Consider the following 20705-nt stretch of genomic DNA (forward strand, 5'->3'; position numbering starts at 1 on the left):
TTTCTCCTCTCACGTCTTTTTTTCGCCCACAATATTATTATATATTCGTTTTTATTACAATATAATTAAATATTAGGTAGTTTTCTTCTTTCGAAAAAAAGTGTAGCTATTTTTATTCGACAAATTCGGAAAAAAAAGAATGAAAATAAGTGATTAAAAATATTGAATGAAGAGTGGAGGGGAAATCTTTGACATGCGGAACTTTTCCGCATTAATGTCAAAACAATCATTGTCAAGTTGATAATAGTTTTTAAGGGGAATTTTACTCGGTTTTATCATCGAATTTTATTTGTTTTATGATTATTGTTAATTCTCAAATAGTTTAGGAAAGTGTTTTCTTCATTTTTCTTCCCGAAACAAAAATGAATTCTCATCCCCTTTGTGAGGAGGTAAAGTATATATTGTCGAATAATTTTTTTCTTTTGGGAATTTACATCCAAGGTGTATTTTCTATATTGTATTTTCCGTATTTTCTGATTTACATAATTTTCAAATACTGTTTTTCGATTTTATGCAAATGTATGTATTTTTAATGCTTTCTATTTGTTGCGAAATTTGTTTTTTGGCAATTAACCTCAACTTTGAGGTTATGTTTTACGAAAAAAGATTTTCCTTTTTTTTCTTTATATATACCTAGTTTCATTTTTTCTTTTTATTATTTATTAAATATTTCTATCGAAAAATTTGAATTGTATTATTTTGGAGTTTTTCTACTATATTAAAAAAAGAGTATAAAAGAAAAAGTGGCAATTATTTTCAAATGTTGAAAAATTGCAAATTGTTTTTTTCTGGTAAAATTCAGTTTTCTTCTTTTTGGCACGAAAATGCATTTTGGTTCTTTATTAATAAATTTTGATTGAAACCGAATATATTTTTAGATTGTTTACTTAATTTCATGTAAAATTTTCCAGTATAAAAAAATTGGAAAATTTATCAAAAATTCAAAAAAATAAAAATTGTGTCAAAAAATTATCATAATTTTAAGGAATTATTTTATTTTACAGTCGCCTTTATTGCAAGCAATTTTTCGAGGAAATTTTGAGGTCGCTAAAATAATGGTGAAACATGAAAGAATCGATTGGCATGACTCAGAAAATCGTTCATTTTTACACGCAGCAGCTTATAGGTATTTAGAAAATATAATTTTAATATTTAATTCATTATTATTTTTATAAATATTTTCTATATTTATTTTTAGTCTCATTCTTACTATTTATCTTTAATTTTTAAGATATAAAAAACCATTTTTCAAATTAAAAAATTAATTTTCGAAATTCCAAAAGTAAACTCGTTTATTCGCATTTTTTTAAATTCTCATTAAAATTTTTCAATTCAATTATTTTCAAAAGTAATAAAATTCTTCGTAGAAATTCAATTATGTTTAAAAATTTATTTTAAATTCTCATCAAAATTTCAATTATTTTTTGGAACTAATAAAATTCTTCTCTGAAATTCAATTATTTTCAAAAATTTTAATAAAATTCTTGACAAAATTCAATTATTTAGAAAAATACCAAAATTGTTCAAAGATATTTAATTATTCTTAGAAATAATTAAATTCTTTGGAAAAATTCAATTATTTTTAATATAATTTTAATAACATTTCGTGAAAGAATTCAATTTTTAAAAACATTTTTTTTTAAATAATTGAATTATTTTCTAAAATTTTAATAAATCCTTCGAAACAAATGAATAATTGAATAAATTAAAGGAATATTTAAAATAATGCAGTTATTTTCTAAAAATTTTAATAAAATTCAAGAATTAAATATTTAATTCCAATTATTAAGAAACACGATTACTGTAAAAACTTGTAAGAAATTGTTCATATGAAATTCAATTATCTTGAAAACTTTCAATTAAAATTAATCAAGAAACTCCATTATTTTAAAGAAACTCGAAAGAAATTCTTCAAAAGAATTTAATTGAGATTATGAAAAATTTTAATAAAATTCCTCCCAAAAATTCAATTATTTTCATTTAAATAATAAAATTCTTCGAAGAAATTCAATTATTATCATATTTTTTGATAAAATTATTTCAATGATTTGCAAATTTTGTATAAATTTTTTCGCAATAATTCAATTATTTTTATGAATAATATAAATTTTTAACAGACATTCAATTATTTTCGTAAATAAAAAAATTCTTTTTATGAATTCAATTATTTTCATAAATAATAAAATTTTCACAAGAATTTAATTACTTTCAAAAACAATTTTCATAACATTTTTCAAAAAAAAAATCAATTATTTGAATTGATTTTTATAAAATTCTTCGCTAGAATTTAATTCTCTAAAAAAAATTAATAAAATTCTTCTCTAAAATTCAATTATTTAAAAAAAAATTAATAAAATTCTTCATAAGAATTTAATTATTTTTGAAAATTTTAATAAAATTCGTTGCAAGAATTCAATTATTTTTAAAATTTTTTATAAAATTCTTCGAATCAATTCAATTTTAAAAAAAAATTTTCGATAAAATTCTCGTCAAAAATTTCAATTATTTTCAAAAATTTATCTTAATTCAATTATTTTTAATATCTATATACTATTTTAATAAAATTTTCCTGAAGAATTCAATTATTTAAAAAAAATTTTAATCAAATTCTGCACAAACATTTAATTATATTCATAAAATAAAAAATTTTCAAGGAATTCAATTATTTACAAATTTTTTTATAAATTTCTTCGCAATAATTTCATTATTTTCATAAATAATAAAATTTTTTTTACAAAGATTCAATTATTTTCATAAATAAATAAAACTCATTGCAGAATTTCAATTATTTTTTATACAATTTCAATTGAATTGCTCGAAAAATGTAATTATTCTTAAAATTTTTATTACAATTTATCAAAAGAATTGAATTATTTAAAAATTTTTTCATAAAATTCTTTATGAAAATTCAAGTTAAAGAAACATTCAATTATTCAATAAATTATTTATTTACATTTTATTTGTATTTAAATAATTGAATTCTAGTTGAATTTTCTAATTCTAATTTTTATTTACGAAATTGATTTAAAAATTAATTTTTGAGAAACATTCAATTATTCAATAAATTATTTATTTGCATTTTATTTGTATTTAAAATTTTAAATAATTGAATTCTCGTTGAATTTTCTAATAAAAATTGATTTAAATATGAATTTCAGTTAAAATTTTAAATGATAATTGAATATTAAACTCTAAATTTGAGTTAGTAAAAATTTTTCTAATTTAAATTAGTGACAGACTTTTTGCTTTTGAAATTTGAATTATCAGATTTTACTAATAAATACAAATTTATACTAATTTAATAGTAAAATTTACTAATTCAAAAGCAAAAATAATTGAATTTTGAAAGGGTTTCAAATTAAAATTTTTGAAAGTTTGACTTATTTTTCATTGTACTTTTAACTGAAAATTGTGTAGATTTAATTGTTTTTTAAATGTATAATGGACTTTTTTAACATTATTTAAAGTTTTTATTTTCTAATTAATATTTGATTAAAGAATTTCCGAATAATCGATGAAATTTCACGTAAAATTGAATTGTAAACAAAAGAAATTTGAAAATTTTCAAAAAAATTTTTCAAAAATTATTTAAATTAATTAATTTAAAGAAAAATTTCAGTTGAAAATTTTGGAAAATAATTGAATTGAAATGATAAAAATAATTTTTATGAAGTTACAATATTCTTGTAATATAAAATAATTATTTTATTAATATTTTATTTTTATTTTATTAATAATTTATTATAAAACATGAAGATATCGATTGCTCCGAGTCGAAGACTCGGAGTGATCGATTTCCTCATGTTTTATAACAATTTTTTTTATTAAATTGTTTAATTTCAAAAAGGTTTGCATTTGAAATTTTTTGAAAATCTTAATTCTTGTGGAAAAATAATAATCATTAAATATTTATTTAAAATTTTTATGGAAAAATAATAATCATTAATTATATTTATTTAAAATTATTCTAAAACATGAAGAAAGCGATTACTGCAAGTTTTGTTTAATTTTGTTGAATTTTTTTATTTTCTTATTTAACAGAGGCGATTTGCGAATTGTCGAGTTACTGATTGAAAATGGCGCTGACGTGAATAAAACGGACAATTCGGGACAAACTCCATTGCATAAGGCGTGTTATTTAAATAATCGGGCAATTGTTAATGCTCTACTTTTACAAAGAGCGGATCCAAACGTTCAGGATTGTAATTATCAGACACCTCTTCATATTGCCGCCGCCAATAATTCGATACCTTGCGCTCAACTATTAGCACCAGTTGTTGATATTGACGCCAAAGACAGGTGAGTTTTTTTTATTTAATTTGTAAAAGTTAATGAAAAAAGTATTTTATATTTTATTTTCTCTTTTTTTTTGCAGCGAAGGAAGAACGAGTTTACATCACGCAGCTTTCAACGGCCACGAGTGTATGACTAAATTTTTATTAGCCCATCAGGCGTCAATCGAGGAAAATGATAAAAATGGAAGAAGAGCGTTGCATGTGGCAGCGCACATGGGACACGCGTCTGTCGTTGAACTTTTATTGCAAGAATTGGCGAAAGTCGACGCTAAAGTAAGAAGAAGAACTGACAATTTTTTTTTTTTTTGAGAATTACAAAAATTAAAAGAATTTAAATTTACTTTTTTTTTATTTATTTTTTGTTTAAATTTACTTTTTTCTCGTTTCTTTCAGGATGAAGATTTATATACAGCATTACACGCGGCCGTCGCATCTGGTAGAAATAAATGTATTCGACTACTACTGGAAGCGAGTGCAAATATCGAAGCTCAAACACTCAATGGAAATACACCTTTGCATGTCGCTTGTCTCAATGCGCAGCCAAGTTCTTGCGCTTTTTTAATTAACATGGGAGCGTCCGTTGGTAAAGAAAATTTAGTATTCTATTTATTTAAATTATGAAATTAATAATTAGTTAATCTTTAACGTCCGGTATTTTTTATTTACCTATTCGGACAATGATTGTCCGAATGTTTTCGTTTTATTTACCTTTCTGGACAATCATTGTCCGAATGTTTTCGTTTTATTTACCTATTCGGACAATTAGTGTCCGAATATTTTCGTTTTATGAAATTAATAATTATATCAATAGATAAGAGTAAAATTTTTTTTTCTATATTCCAAATAAATTGTTTTAGATCCGAGAAATAGCCAGGGACACACGCCGTTGCATATAGCGTGCGCGAGTTCAGAGGACGCTGATTGTTTCAAAATTCTTCTTCAAGCTGGAGCGCAAATTAATTCTCGATCGGCGATTGGAAGAACGCCGTTACATATGACGGCAATTCACGGACGATTTACTTTCTCGAAACGTTTACTTGACGATGGAGCAGCGGTTGAGACGCAGGATAATAAGGGAAATACTGCTCTTCATTTTTCTGCTTGGTAAAATGAGAAAATTCAATTCATTTTAATAATATTTTAAAAGTAGGAAAAATTTTATTTTGTTTTTCTTGTATTAATTGGTTAAAGCTTTTTTTTCAAGGCTGGATTCGAATCTTTGGCGAATTTTTCGCTTTAGACGAAGAAATGAAGGCTGGCAGTTGCCTTCGAACTTCTAACTTTCGTTCTTGATTAATGAAAAAAAAAAATTGGCGAAAATTCTTTGCCTTTCAGGAAAAAAAATGCAGAAAGAAAAGGCATTAAGCTTCGAACTTTTAACTTTCCTTCTTGATTAATGAAAACTTGGTGAAAATTTTTCTCCTGGGACTAGAAAAAAATCTAGGACAACAAAAGCATTAAATTGCCTTCGAACTTGTAACTTTCGTTCTTGATTAATGAAAATATTTGGCGAAAATTTTTCGCTTTAAACGAATCAAAAAAACAGAAATGAAGGCAGTCAGTTGCCTTTGAACTTCTAACTTTCGTTCTTGATTAATGAAAAAAAATTGACGAAAATTCCTCGTCTTTTACGAAAAAACTACGATAAAGTTATTACTTATAAATCATTTAATGTAGAATTTTTTTTTTAAATTTTAATTTCAATTATGTCGACATTAGTTTCAAGTTTAAAAATTTTAAAACAATTTTTTGAAAGAATTCAACTATCTCAATAGATATTAAAATTCTTTCCAGAAATTCAATTATTTTCAAAAACTTTAAAAAAATTCTTGTCAACATTTCAATTATCTGCAAAATTAAATTATTTTTATAAATAATAGTATTCATCATAAGAAATCAATTATTTTCAAAAAAAAATTAATAAAATTCATGACAAAATTTCAATTATTTTCAAAAAATTTTCTTTATTCAATGTTTTTTTAATATTCTACTATTTTAATAAAATTTTCCAATAAAATTCAATTATTAAACAAAAATTTGGATAAAATTCTACACGAACATTCAACTATTTTCAAAAAAAAAAAAAAAAAAAATTTCACTGGAATTCATTTATTTTCAAAAATTTTTATTAGTTCAAATGATTTCCAATATTTTACTATTTTAATAAAATTTAGCAAAAGAATTCAATTATTTAAAACCAATTTTTGACAAAATTCTACACGAACATTCAATTATTTCCAAAAAAAAAATAAAAATACCACTAGAATTCAATTATTTTCAAAAATTTTTCTTAATTAATATTTCCAATATTTTACTATTTTAATAAAGTTTACCAAAAGAATTGAATTATTTAAAACCAATTTTGACTAAATTCTACACGAATATTCAATTATTTTTAAAAAATAATGAAAATTTCACATTATATCAATTATTAACAATAAAATTTGCATAAATTTTTTCGAAAAAAATCAATTGTTTGAAACTTTTTTTTTAAAAAATTCTTCCCAATAATTCAATTATTTTTATAAATACCCAATAAAAGTCGTTGCAGAATTTTAATTATTTTTAATACAATTTTAATCAAATTTCTCGAAAAATGTAATTATTCTTAAAAATTTTATTAAAATTCGTCGACAGAATTCAATTATTTAAAAATTTGTTGATAAAATTCTTTATGAGAATTCAATTTAAAGAAACATTCAATTATTTAATAAACTATTATCTATGTTTCAGTTTGTAAATAATTGAATTAAATAATTGATTTAATAATTATTTAATTATTAATTAAATAATTGAATTCTCGTAGAATTTTCTAATAAAAATTGATTTAAGTGTTAATTGCAGTTAAAGTTTTAGATAATAATTGAATTTTGGAGAAATTAATATAAATTGCAATTTTTAGAAAATAATTGAATTTTGTAAAGGTTTTAAATTAAAATCTTTGTAAATCTGAATTTTTTTCATACTTTTAATTAAAAATTCTATTAATTTAAAAATAGAAAATAATTGAATTGAATTGAAATAATAGAAATAATTTTGAAGAAGTTGCAGTAACAATATTTTTATATTATAATATAAAATAATGATTTTAACACCCGGTCTTTTGAAATTTACACAATTATTGAATTTCAAAAAAACAAAATTAAATTTTTGTGGCAACCCTGTGTTCGTGTAAATTCTCAATCCAAATTTTTATTTTTTTTTTTGAAGGTACGGACACGAATGTTTGACAATGAAACTATTGGAGAAAGGAGCGTCGCCTTTAACGAAAAATTCCTTGGGACAAACGCCTCTGCATTTTAGTTGTCTAAAAAATCGTGTTGAGGTAAATAATTAGATTTTATTTATTTTATGTGTTTTATTTTTTATATTTTTTTATAATTGTTATTTTAATATTATTGTTTTATTATTTTAATTATTTTCTCTAAAATTATTTTTATTTTTATTTAAAATTATTCTATTATTTTAAAGAAATATAAAAATAAAATTTGTTTTTCAGGTTTGTAGAAAATTATTGCAAGCTGACATGGGACACATTGACACGAGGGACAATAATGGAAGGACTCCTTTGCACTTAGCGGCATTTAAGGTAAATAAATTTTTTCCCCGGAAGTTAAAGATTCATTGGATAAATTGCAAAATTTAAAGACAATAATTAGTAAATTCTCGAGTTTCTAATTTTCGTTCTTGATTAATGAAAATGATTATAATAGAAAAAAAGGTGAAAAATGGTTGAAAATCGGTTGAAAAAAATAAACTATTTATTTTCAGGGTTCGGTGAATTGTCTGGACCTTCTACTCTCCAGTGGATCGAATTTTCGTTCGATAGACAACGAGGGTCGTTTACCACTTCATTATGCGTCGAGTCAGGGACAATATCTTTGTATTTTCACTCTCGTCAGCTTTGGCAGTAATCCAAACGCAATTGACATTAAGGGAGTAACACCGTTGCATTTCGCTGCCGCTTCTTCGATTCCCGAAACTTGTAGTCAGTACGTAGTCATTTTTTCATTAATTTTAATTTAATTTAACATTTATCGATTTAATTCTGAAATTATATTTATAATTTTTATCTAATATTTAAAGATTTAATTCGATCTAATATTATTAAGCAAAATATTTAATTCAAATTTATTTAATTCATAATTTAATGCCTTAAATTTAATTTATAATTTAATTACCTAAATATAACTTGAAATTAGTTAATTTTTAAATTTGGCTTTATTAAATTTGGATTTTTAAATTTGCAAATTAATATTTATTTCCATGTTTACAATTTTTCTATTTGCAGAGTCGAGGACAATTGCCGAATGCTAAATTGCGTTCAGTACTTAATTGAGCATAAAGCTGATCCATTAAAGAGGGATAAGAATAATTTTACGACACTTCATTACGCGACTATTGGAGGAAATATAAATTCGTTGAATATTATTTGGCAGGCGATTCGTGGTTCCTGTCCGAATGACGAGTTTTTGCGCGACGCCTTATTCAATCCTTCACTAACACCATTACATCTCGCGGTAAAATTCTTTTTTCTAATATAAATTTATCTCTAAATTCTCAAAATCAAAAATTCGAAAAACCGAATTTCTTAAAATTCAACATTTTTTTTTTGTTTTTTATGGCATTTGGCTTCAATATTTTTGTGCTTTTGAAAAATACTTTACTTATTTAAAAGTCTCCACCCTTTGGTAAAAAATAAAAAATTATCAAAAATATTCAAAAATTCGAAAAACCGAATTTCTTAAAATTCAACATTTTTTTTGTTTTTTATGGTATTTGGCTTCAATATTTTTGTGCTTTTGAAAAATACTTTACTTATTTAAAAGTCTCCACCCTTTGGTAAAAAATAAAAAATTATCAAAAATATTCAAAAATATTCAAAAATTCGAAAAACCGAATTTCTTAAAATTCAAAATTATTTTTGTTTTTTATGGTATTTGGCTTCAATATTTTTGTGCTTTTGAAAAATACTTTACTTATTTAAAAGTCTCTACTCTTTGGTAAAAAATAAAAAATTATCAAAAATATTCAAAAATATTCAAAAATTCGAAAAACCGAATTTCTTAAAATTCAAAATTATTTTTTGTTTTTTATGGTATTTGGCTTCAATATTTTTGTGCTTTTGAAAAATACTTTACTTATTTAAAAGTCTCTACCCTTTGGTAAAAAATCAAAAATTATCAAAATTATTCAAAAATTCGAAAAACCGAATTTCTTAAAATTCAACATTTTTTTTTTGTTTTTTATGGTATTTGGCTTCAATATTTTTGTGCTTTTGAAAAATACTTTACTTATTTAAAAGTCTCTACCCTTTGGTAAAAAATAAAAAATTATCAAAAATATTCAAAAATTCGAAAAACCGAATTTCTTAAAATTCAACATTTTTTTTTTGTTTTTTATGGTATTTGGCTTCAATATTTTTGTGCTTTTGAAAAATACTTTACTTATTTAAAAGTCTCCACCCTTTGGTAAAAAATAAAAAATTATCAAAAATATTCAAAAATATTCAAAAATTCGAAAAACCGAATTTCTTAAAATTCAACATTTTTTTTTTGTTTTTTATGGCATTTGGCTTCAATATTTTTGTGCTTTTGAAAAATACTTTACTTATTTAAAAGTCTCCACTCTTTGGTAAAAAATAAAAAATTATCAAAAATATTCAAAATTTCGAAAAACCGAATTTCTTAAAATTCAACATTTTTTTTTTGTTTTTATGGCATTTGGCTTCAATATTTTTGTGCTTTTGAAAAATACTTTACTTATTTAAAAGTCTCCACTCTTTGGTAAAAAATAAAAAATTATCAAAAATATTCAAAAATTCGAAAAACCGAATTTCTTAAAATTCAACATTTTTTCTTCTTCTTCTTCTCATTTTCTATATTTTTTTCAATTTATTTTCTATTTATTTTTGAATTCATTTTCTATGTATTTTTCAATTTATTTTCTTCATATTTTTCAATTTATTTTCCATACATTTTTCAATTTATTTTTCTACGTACTTTTCAATTTATTTTTTAGATATAATTATTTTTTAACTATTGTTATTTTTTTTTTAAATTATTAACTATCGATTAAAATTTAAACAGTTAATAAATAGTAGTAATTTTGTTTCCAGGCGTATCATGGACATCATCACATTGTACGTTGGCTTCTTGGTGTTTATAAAGATGTGCAAATTCGAGACGATAATGGAAAGACGCCATTTTCACTTGCACGCGCGAGAGGTCATGAGGAATGCATTGAACTATTGCAACCACAAATCAAGCAACATAATGAGGCGAAAAAGCGTAAAAGTTTTTAGAAAACAAAAAGAATTTCCCCTTGCGCTTTGGAACAAAAAAGAAAAAAGAAGAAATTGTTTTTCAACGTTTCTTTTTTTTCTCTTTTTTTTCCTTCGGCTCCCCACATAACGGAGCTTTATTCATACTGGGAAAAGCTCACAGGAATATTCAAGAAGAGATTATTGTCAACTTTTGACCCGCCAATTCTGTGTTAAATATTTATTATCATTTATAAGGTGAGATTTTTTATTTTATTTATTTATTTATTATTTATTCGTGTATATAATTTATTCATATGCAAATTTTTTATTAGTTTTTTAATTGTTTTTTTTTTGGTACTATTTTTGTACTTTTAAATTGTTTTATTCGATTGAAATTTATGAAAAATCAATCTTTTATTTTGTCTATTTTACGAATCGTTAAACGTATTTATTTATTTATAAATTTATTCATAAACGTTTATAATCGTAAAATGTACTCGTAAATATTTATTTATAAATTTATTTTTAAACATTTGTTTATAAATTTATTTTTAAACATTTGTTTATAAATTTATTTCTAAATATTCATTTATAAATTTATTTATAAATATTTAGAACTGTAAAATATTTTCACAAATATTTATTTAGAAATTTATTTCTTAATATTTATTTAAAAATTTATTTCTTAATATTTAGTTAGAAATTTATTTATAAATATTTATAAAGAAATATATTTGTAAATTTATTTCTTAATATTTATTTACAAATTTATTTATAAATATTTATTTGTAAGTTTATTTACAAGTATTTATTTATTTACTTATTTACAAATTTACTTATAAATATTTATCTATAAATTTTTTCTTAAATGATTAAATTTTAAATATCCTATTTAAATACATAAATTAATTTTTAAATAAATAAACAATATTTAAATACATAAATAATGAGATTTACATATAAAATACCGAAAATAGAAAGAGATTTTTTTTTAAATAATGGATAAAAAAAATAATAGCAATTCGACTGACAGAATTTAATAAGTGTAAATATTGAAAAAATACCTAAAAATTTTTAATCAATGATTAGAAATTGCAAAGAAAAATGAGATTATTTTATTTATTTGTTATTTATTTTCTGTGAATATTAATTTTTTATTTTTTACGCGAATTTTAAGATTGTGACAAGAAAATAATTAAAAAAATTGTGTCAATTCAATTTTCCGAAAGAGGAAAAAATAATATATATGAGTTAATTGCAATTTTTTGTCATTGATTTTAAATTTAATTAACTATAGTAAACGAAAGACTCTGATCGATGCTCTCTGCAGTGAAGACTTAAGATGAATAATAGTAATTTAAATAATAATAATACTAATATTAATAATAATAATAAAAAATGGCAAAAATAGAAAAATAACGATAAAAATAACAATAATTTTTAATAATAAAAATAATAGTAATAATAATAATGAGAGATAAAAATAAATAAAAACTACAAATCATAATAAAAGGAAAAACAAAATAATTTATATAATAATATAAAATAATAATACCTAATAAAAAAAAAGTAAAAAAATAATGAAATAATAAAAATAGCAATAAGTTAATGAAAATAGTAATAAAGCAATAAAAATAGTAATAAAGCGATAAAAATAGTAATAAAATAATAAAAATAGTTATGAAATAATAAAACTAATAATTAATTAATAATAATTAATTAATAATTAAACTAATAGTAATAATAATTTAATACAATGGTACAAAGTTTGCTGCATTTTAAAAAAAAACTATTTCCTTTTTGCAAAAAGTAGTTTATAAAAAAATTATAGTCATCGAATAGTGAAAAGAAATAGAGCCTATTTATTAAAAAGAAAAACAATTTTTTCTACATAAAATTTTGATCTCTTACTCAAGTAACAAAAAAATAAATAATAAATTTTAATCTTTACAGTTTTAGAAATAAAACAAAAAAATTAACTTAATTATAAATAACGAGCAAAAAAAAACAAAAAAAAAATAAATAAATAAATTTTTTTAGAACAAATTTTTTATAAATCTCATTAAAAATAATCTTTTTTCTATAGAAAAAAGGAAAGAGAGAAAGAGGTGAGGAGTTTAGAAATAAATCGTTTTGTGTTTTTTTTTATAAATAAATCACATTTTATTTTCTGTCACGCGATACATTAAAAAATATTTTCAAAATCTCATTCAATCTAATCAATCTAAAAAAAAATGGAAAATCGTTATTTTCAATTTATCGATCGTCCTAAAGCAATATATCGATATTTTTCGATATAGAAGAGAATGTATAGATACTAATCGATGTCTTAAAAAATTTATCAATACTAATCGATGTCTTAAAGAATATATCGATATTAATTAATATCTTAGAGAATCTATCGATATTAATCAATATATTAGAAAATATATCGATATTTATCAATACTCATCGATATTTATTGAATAAATCTATATTTTATCGAAAATGTCGATAATTTATCGATTATGTCGATATTTTTTTAAGTATTTCGATATTTTATCGATAAACGGTTATATATCGATAATCTATTTATATACGATTAAATATATCGATAATCTATCGACATACGATTAAATATATCGATATTCTATCGATAAACGATTAAATAACGATAATCTATTTATATACGATTAAATATATCGATAATCTATCGACATACGATTAAATATATCGATATTTTATCGATAAACGATTAAATAACGATATTCTGACGATAAATCGATTAAATATCAATATTCTATCGATAAATCAATTAAATATCTATATTCTATTGATATATCGATTAAATATTAATATTCTATCGATATATCGATTAAATATCGATATTCTATTGATAAATCGATTAAATATTGATATTCTATCGATATATCGATAGAATTTTGTTTTAACTTTAAGAAAAAGAAAAATATCGATATTTTTTAATAAGGATACTTGCAATAACTAATTCAGTCAAAATTTTTAACAAACAAAAAGACATCATTTTTTTTCTGAAAACTGTACATATTTACAAATGTATTTACATTTTGATGCTTTTTTTCACAAACAAAAAAAAAACAAACAAACAAACAGACAAAAAACAACAACAATATGATTCGTATAGATAAAAATTTTTTTTTAAATTTTGTCCATCATTTTTTTTTCTAATGAAATATTATATGATATCAGTGATGGACAAAAAGTCTGCGATAAAATTGATGATTTAATGTAAATTTTTTTATTTTTAACGTATATTTACGCAATTATGCGTAAATATAATGGAAAAAAACGTAAAAATTGCGATTTTGTGCAATAATGAACGAAGTTACGGAAATATTACGTAAATATTAATATATAGTTACATTGTCTTAGGTAACTATGTAAAAATTACGCAATTCTACGCAAAAAACATTATTTTACGAAATTTACGTAAAATACGTTAATTTTGATTTGGTAATTTTTTATTTTTACAATATTTAAAAAAAAATTACGTGACCATTTCAATGATTTACGAAAAATTACTTCAGAAAGTTTACGTAATTTTGTAAAATTCACGTAAAAGCGTAAATTTAAATTACGCTAACACGTAAACTTACGTAAATATGCAAACTTACAAAAGGTATAAATTAGGGAAATACGTAAACTTACGTAACTTATAAATGTTATAAATACGTAAAATTACGTAAGTTATAATTATGTAAATAGGTAAACTGACGTATCTTACAAATTATGTTAATAAGTAAATTTACGTAAGTTACAAGTTACGTAAATTTACGTAAGTTACAATTTACAAGTTCATGCCTTAACTATAACGTAATTTATGAATTACGTTAGTGCGTTAATTTACGTAAGTTATTATTACGTAATTGCGTAAACATACGTATATTTTAAATTACTAAAGTTATGAATTACGTTTACGTAAAATCTAATTATTAATAAATAATAATTTTACGACGTAAATGTATAAACTTACGTAAATGGTAAATTACGTAATTCCGTATACTTACGTAAGTTTTTAATTACACATGTGCGTAAATTTACGTAAGTCCGTGTAAGTATAACAAAAAAATTACTTTTTTTTGTTACATATTATGTAAAGTTACGTATAAATACATAGTCATGGAAAACGTAGATATGTAAATTTACGTAAATTTCGAGCCGGCTAATTTTTTTTTATACTTTTAACAATTTGTGTAAAAGTTTGTCGAAATAAAATAAAAAAAAAAATTTTTTTTTAGAATAATAAAATTGTACCTCATAGCTCTATGGGAATGTCAACGAATATTATTTTTGATTTTTAAAACAAGAAATAGATTTTTAACAAAATAAATTTGTTTACAATATTCTTTAATTATTTTCTTCCAATCACTTTTCTTTCAAAGGTTTCTTTTTAAAAATCAAAAAAAAAATTTTATTTATTATTATAATTATATTTATTATAATCAATTAATAATAATTATTAATTAATCATTGATATTAATTAATAATTAATTTCAATTACAGTAATTATTCATTGTAATTAATAATTATTTATAATAATTATTAAATTATAATTCTTTCCCTTTTCTTAATTTTTCCTTAAATTTTTCTTTATTTTTCTCCCTGTGATTTAGAGAAAAAAAATTTTTTGGTCCTTTTTTTTAATTTCGCCCAAAATTTAGAGATATAATTTTTCTACTGGTATACAACTAATTTCAAGTCTTGGATCATTTTGATAATTTTTCGTATTTTGTTGGGAATTTTTCTTCTCAACATTATCGAGCGTTAAATCGAGAGTAAAATTATCATATGCATAGACATTTGCAATCATATTTGGATATTTGTCCTCTGATACGTTTTTGAAATTTTTCAGCGTCACATTCTTGGGTTCAGTGACAATTGATGATTTTATTTTTGACTGACCACTCGTGAAACCAGTTTCAATTTGATCCAAACTACGACCACGTGTTTCGGGAAGTATTGTCATTGCAAAAACAGCACCTGCGAGAGAAAATTGAAAAAGGTTTTTATTTGCAATTTTTTTTAACAATTATAATTTTAGAAATTACTTTTTTTTTATTCGTAATTATTTATTTTGTTTTTTTAATTTTTTGGTTTTCCAATCGAAAAATAATTTACATTCCCAATCGAAAAAAAATCGATCTGTGAATACACCTTAAAATTTGTTTTGAAAATTTATTAAGTCAGTCGATAATAGAGAAATCTAACGGTGAAAAAAAAGACGCGGGAAATTTAAATTTTCAAGTTTTTAATTTAGACGAAAAGTTTATGAAATTTCTTAGTGTGAATACATCTTAAAATCTATTTTTAGAGTTAATAATAAAGATAATAAACAAATCTAACGTAAAAGATAAAAAGTCGCGGAAAATAAAAAATATTTAATTAACAAAATGACTAATTGTGAATAAACCTTTAAATTTATTTTAGATGTTTATTAACATAGTCGATAATAAATAGATATCTAACGTTAACACTGAAAAGTCGCGAAACATCAAAATTTTCAATTATTTAACTTGAAAATAATGTTTCATTAACAAAATTATTAGTTGTGAATAAACCTTAAAGTCTGTTTTACGAATTTTATTAACGTAGTCGACAATAAAGAAATCTGACTATAAAAAGAAATGACGCGGGAAATTTGAGATTTAAGTTGAAAAAAAAGTTTTAATTATCAAAAGGACTAATTGTGAGAAAACCTTAAAGATTGATTTAAAAGTTTACTAACACAGTCGATAATAGAGAAACTCTAATTTAAAAAAAAATTAGAAATAAATTAAAAATTTTCGAAAGTGTTCCATTTAAAAATAAAAAACTTAAAAATATTGCAAATTGTGAATAGACCTTAAAATTTGATTTGAAAATTTTACAGTCGGTAGGAGAGAAATTTCCACAATTGTGAATAAACCTTAAAACTTGATTTCGAAAGTTTATTCACAAAGTCGGTAATAGACAAAATTGTAAATAAACCTTAAAATTAGAATTTTAAAAATTTACTAACACTGTCGGTAATAGAGAAAACTTACCACGCGGGAAATTCAAATTTTTAAATAATTATTAAACTTTTTTAGAATCATTTTTTTGATTAAAAAGAATTTTTAAATCATTTTTTTTAATTTAAAAAGAATTTTTTTATTTAAAAATTGTTTTTTCTCGGTTTGAAAATATGAAAAAAAAAATTTTTTTACCTAGCAATCCAGCCGCGCTGAATGTCCACATTGTTGATTCAAGTCCAAGAAATGAATTGACGTCGGGATAAGATTTAACAGCGGCAAAGGTTAAAATTTGAGCAATACTTGTCGTCAGTCCGCCGAAAATTCCCCGAAGTCGTAATGGATAAAGTTCCGAGGTCATTACCCATGGCAAGGTTAAATATCCAATCATTGAAAATCCCACGTGGCTCGCGACACACGTCAATGGCAACAATGAAGGTATTTCAAATCTAAAAAAAAAAGTATTTTTTCATTTCTTCATATTTTTGCAATTTTTCGCATGTGACAATTATTTACTTTTTTCATTTAAAATAATTTAATTATTTAGAAAATTAATTTAATTATTTACATTTCACTAAAAAATAATTATTTTTTTTTACAATTGTTTCCTTAATTGTGAATTTTTTTACTCGATTGCCATACGCGATAAATGCTTTTCTCTGCAATCGGGCAGGTTAAGCAACGTGTCGAGATGTTAACAATTGTGATGGGTGTCCCACACGGAGTCACCCTTTTTTTATCATCGAAATTCGACTTTTTTTTGGACTATTTTTTATTAATACTAGCGAAAAATAATTATTTTTGACCTCAAATATTGGAAATAACCATTTTTTTTTATTTTTATTAAAATAATTAATATACATAGCAAATATTTTATTTATATTTCATTTTTACAGAATTAAAATCGAATTTAATTATTTTCCGCTATTTTCTTTTGAATCGTAAATTTTTTTCTACGATTACAATACACGATTAATGCTTTTTTCTGCAATCGTGGAGGTTAAGCATAGTGGCGAGATGTTAATAATTGGGATAGGTGTCCCCTACGGCATCATTTGCTTTTTTAAATCGAAATTTGATTTTTTTCACTATTTTTTATGCATTGTAGTGGAAAATAATTTTTTTTAATGTTAAATATTTGTAATTAATTAGTTTTTCTCTTATTTCTTCTAAAAATAATTAACATAATTAGCAAATATTACATTTTTACTGCATTAAAATGAAATTTAATTTTTTTTTAAGAGAGTATTTTGAATCGTAAATATTTTTCAACGATTGCTATGCACGCAAAATGCTTTTCTCTACAATCGTGTAGGTTAAGCAACGTCGCGAATTGTTACTAATACGGATAGGTGTCCCACACCGCGTCACCTTGTTTTTTACATCGAAAATCGTTTATTTTTAACTATTCTTTAAAAAAAGTAGCGGAAAATAATGTTTTTAATTCTAAAAATTTGTTATAAATCCGTTTTTTTCTAAAAGAATTAACACAATTAGTAAATATTGCGTTTTCACTGAAAAGTAATCAAATTTAATTTTTCTTTACAAGTATATTTTTAATTGTAAATTTATTTCTATGGCTACAATAGACGACAAATAAAGCTATTCTTAGCTAGGTTAAGCAAAGTGACAATGGGTTAGTAATCGGGATGGGTGACCCACATGGCGTCACCTTGTTTTTTTTACATAAAAATTGTTCTTTAAGCTATTTTTGATGAATTTTAGCAGAAAAAAATAATTTTTTAATTTTAAAAATTCGTAATAAATCAGTTTTTTTTCTTTTTTTCGTAAAATAATCAACATAATATTTATTAAATATTGCATTATTAATGAAGCAAAATTTAATTACTTTTTATTACTTTATCTTGAATTGTAAATTTTTTTTCTATGATTGCAAAACACGTAAAATGCTTTCCTCCACAATCGTGCAGGTTAAGCAACGTCGCGAGTGGTTACCAATCCGGATGGGTGTCCTGCACCGCGTCGCCTTATTTTTTACATCGAAATTCGATTTTTCTTACTATTTTCGATGAATATTATCAAAAATTTTAACTAAGTTTTTTTTAATAATTTTTTTAGTATAAGTTTTTTAGAATTTTTTTCAGTAATTTTTTTACTAATAATTTTTAGTAATTTTATACTAATTTTTTTAGTATTTTGTTAGTAAATTTTTAGTAACTTTTTTAAAAGTAATTTTGGTATTTTTTAGTTTTTTAGTATTTTGTTGGTAATTTTAGTATTTTTTTCAGTAATTTTTTTACTAATTATTTTTAGTAATATTTTAGTAATTTTTTTAGTATTTTTTTCGTAATTTTTTTTAGTAATTTTAGTATTTTTTAGTTTGTTAGTATTTTTTCAGTAATTTTATTAGTATTTTTTCAGTAATTTTTTTAGTATTTTTTTCAGTAACTTTTTTACTAATTATTTTTAGTATTTTTTTAGTATTTTGATAGTAATTTTTAGTAACTTTTTTAAAAATAATTTTGGTATTTTTTAGTTTTTTAGTATTTTTTTAGTAATTTTAGTATTTTTTCAGTAATTTTTTTACTGATTATTTTTAGTAATATTTTAATATTTTGTTCGTAATTTTTTAGTAATTTTAGTATTTTTTAGTTTGTTAGTATTTTTCAGTTTTTTTTAGTATTTTTTTATGTAACTTTTATTAGTAATTTTAGTATTTTTTTCAGTAATTTTGTTACTATAATTATTGTTAGTAATTTTTTTAGTATTTCGTTAGTATTTTTTTAGTATTTTTTTTAACAATTTCTTAAGTAATTTTTTTAAATACTTTTTTTAAAGAAATAGTAATTTTTTTCTAATTACCTCACTGATAATGCGACACCAAGTGCAGAAGCCGCCATTCCAAGACCGCTAATTGACGCCAATGTTTTTCGTCCCAAATTTCTTGCCAATGCAGCGCCAACAATTGACGCCAATAATCGAACGGCGCCAATTCCAACGCTACCTAAATACTCATCGATACTAACGCCAATGTCCTTGAGCACTGAGACGGCGTAAAATAGAATAATATAAATGCCAGAAAGTTGTTGTAGGGCAAAAAATAGCAATAATATGAGAAATGGTTTCCAAATTTTCGAATAATCATCATTTGAATGAAAAATATTACTATTGGAGGATTCTAATTTTAAATTTGACACTGACGATGATAATTCATTGTGTTCAATGTCTGTTGATAGGCCGGGACCCCGTAGCCAAAGCAGGGCTTCTTTTGCTTCCTCAATTCGTCCCCTTGTCGCTAACCACGCTGGTGTTTCTGGCAAAATTCTAGAAAAAAAAATCAAAATTAGTTTTTCTTTTTTTTTGAAGTATTTTTGAAAAATTGATTCAGTTAAAATAGTATTTTTGGGAAATTTATTTGGTAGAAAAAGTATTTTTGAAAAAATTAATTTGGTAAAAACAGTATTTTTGAAAAATTGATTCAGTAAAAAAGTATTTTTGAAAAATGTATTTGTTAAAAAAAGTATTTTTGAGAAATTTATTTGTTTGCAAAAAGTATTTAAAGTATTTAAAAGACACTAAAAGTTTTATTTACTCCAAATACCAAATGAAGGTATTTTTGAAAAATTTATTAACTAAAAAAGTATTTTTCAACATTATTTTACTACACAAATGTATTTTTCAAAATCGTTTTAGGGACCGTTCAAAAAATACGTAACGCTATTTTTCGGAAATTTGGACCCCCCCCCCCTTCCCTCCATGTAACGCAATGTTGTATACATTAGCGCCATTTTTTCTGCTGACCGTAACAAATAGCTTGACCCCCCCTCCCCCCAAAAATCGTTACGTATTTTTTGAACGGCCCCTTACTAAAAATATGTATTTTAAAAGTAATTTACTAAAAGTTACTAAAAGATATTTACTAAAAATACTAAAAGAAGGTATTTTGGAAAATTTATTCAAAAAAAGTATTTTTGAAAATTATTTTACTAAAGAAATGTATTTTTTAAAATCGGTTTAAGAACAAAATGTAGATTTTGAAAGTGATTTCCTAAAAAAAATACTTTTTTTGTTTGCTAAATTAGTTTTTAAGAAAATATTATTCTATAGCTATTTTTAAAAAATACTTTTGATATTCTTCCGTGAAACAGTTTTCGGAAATCAAAAATACTTTTTGTA

At 22.3% G+C, this 20705-nt stretch overlaps 2 protein-coding genes across 2 annotated transcripts in view; one reads left to right on the forward strand and one right to left on the reverse strand.

Annotated features, from left to right (window-relative positions):
- On the forward strand, positions 1–15556 carry LOC122512093 (serine/threonine-protein phosphatase 6 regulatory ankyrin repeat subunit A-like). The gene is made up of 12 exons (XM_043627735.1): positions 1–389; positions 1005–1126; positions 4042–4299; positions 4376–4568; positions 4689–4878; positions 5153–5399; positions 7506–7620; positions 7795–7884; positions 8067–8287; positions 8587–8815; positions 10414–10815; positions 15431–15556. Exons 1-11 carry the CDS (start codon positions 363–365, stop codon positions 10597–10599), a joined length of 1878 nt encoding a protein of 625 aa, XP_043483670.1. The 5' UTR covers positions 1–362; the 3' UTR covers positions 10600–10815; positions 15431–15556.
- The window catches only part of LOC122512111 (facilitated trehalose transporter Tret1-like), a 15507-nt gene continuing 9939 nt past the window's right edge, over positions 15138–20705 (reverse strand). Inside the window, exons 5-7 of the mRNA XM_043627769.1 lie at positions 19392–19853; positions 16764–17017; positions 15138–15558 (exon numbers count right to left, since the gene is read on the reverse strand). Coding sequence (XP_043483704.1) covers positions 15236–15558; positions 16764–17017; positions 19392–19853 — 1039 coding nt within the window. The 3' untranslated portion in view covers positions 15138–15235. The remainder of the gene's footprint in view (positions 15559–16763; positions 17018–19391; positions 19854–20705) is intronic.

The sequence above is a fragment of the Leptopilina heterotoma genome, unplaced genomic scaffold, assembly GCF_015476425.1.
Source record: "Leptopilina heterotoma isolate Lh14 unplaced genomic scaffold, ASM1547642v1 Lhet_123, whole genome shotgun sequence".
Taxonomy (NCBI): Eukaryota; Metazoa; Arthropoda; class Insecta; order Hymenoptera; family Figitidae; genus Leptopilina; species Leptopilina heterotoma.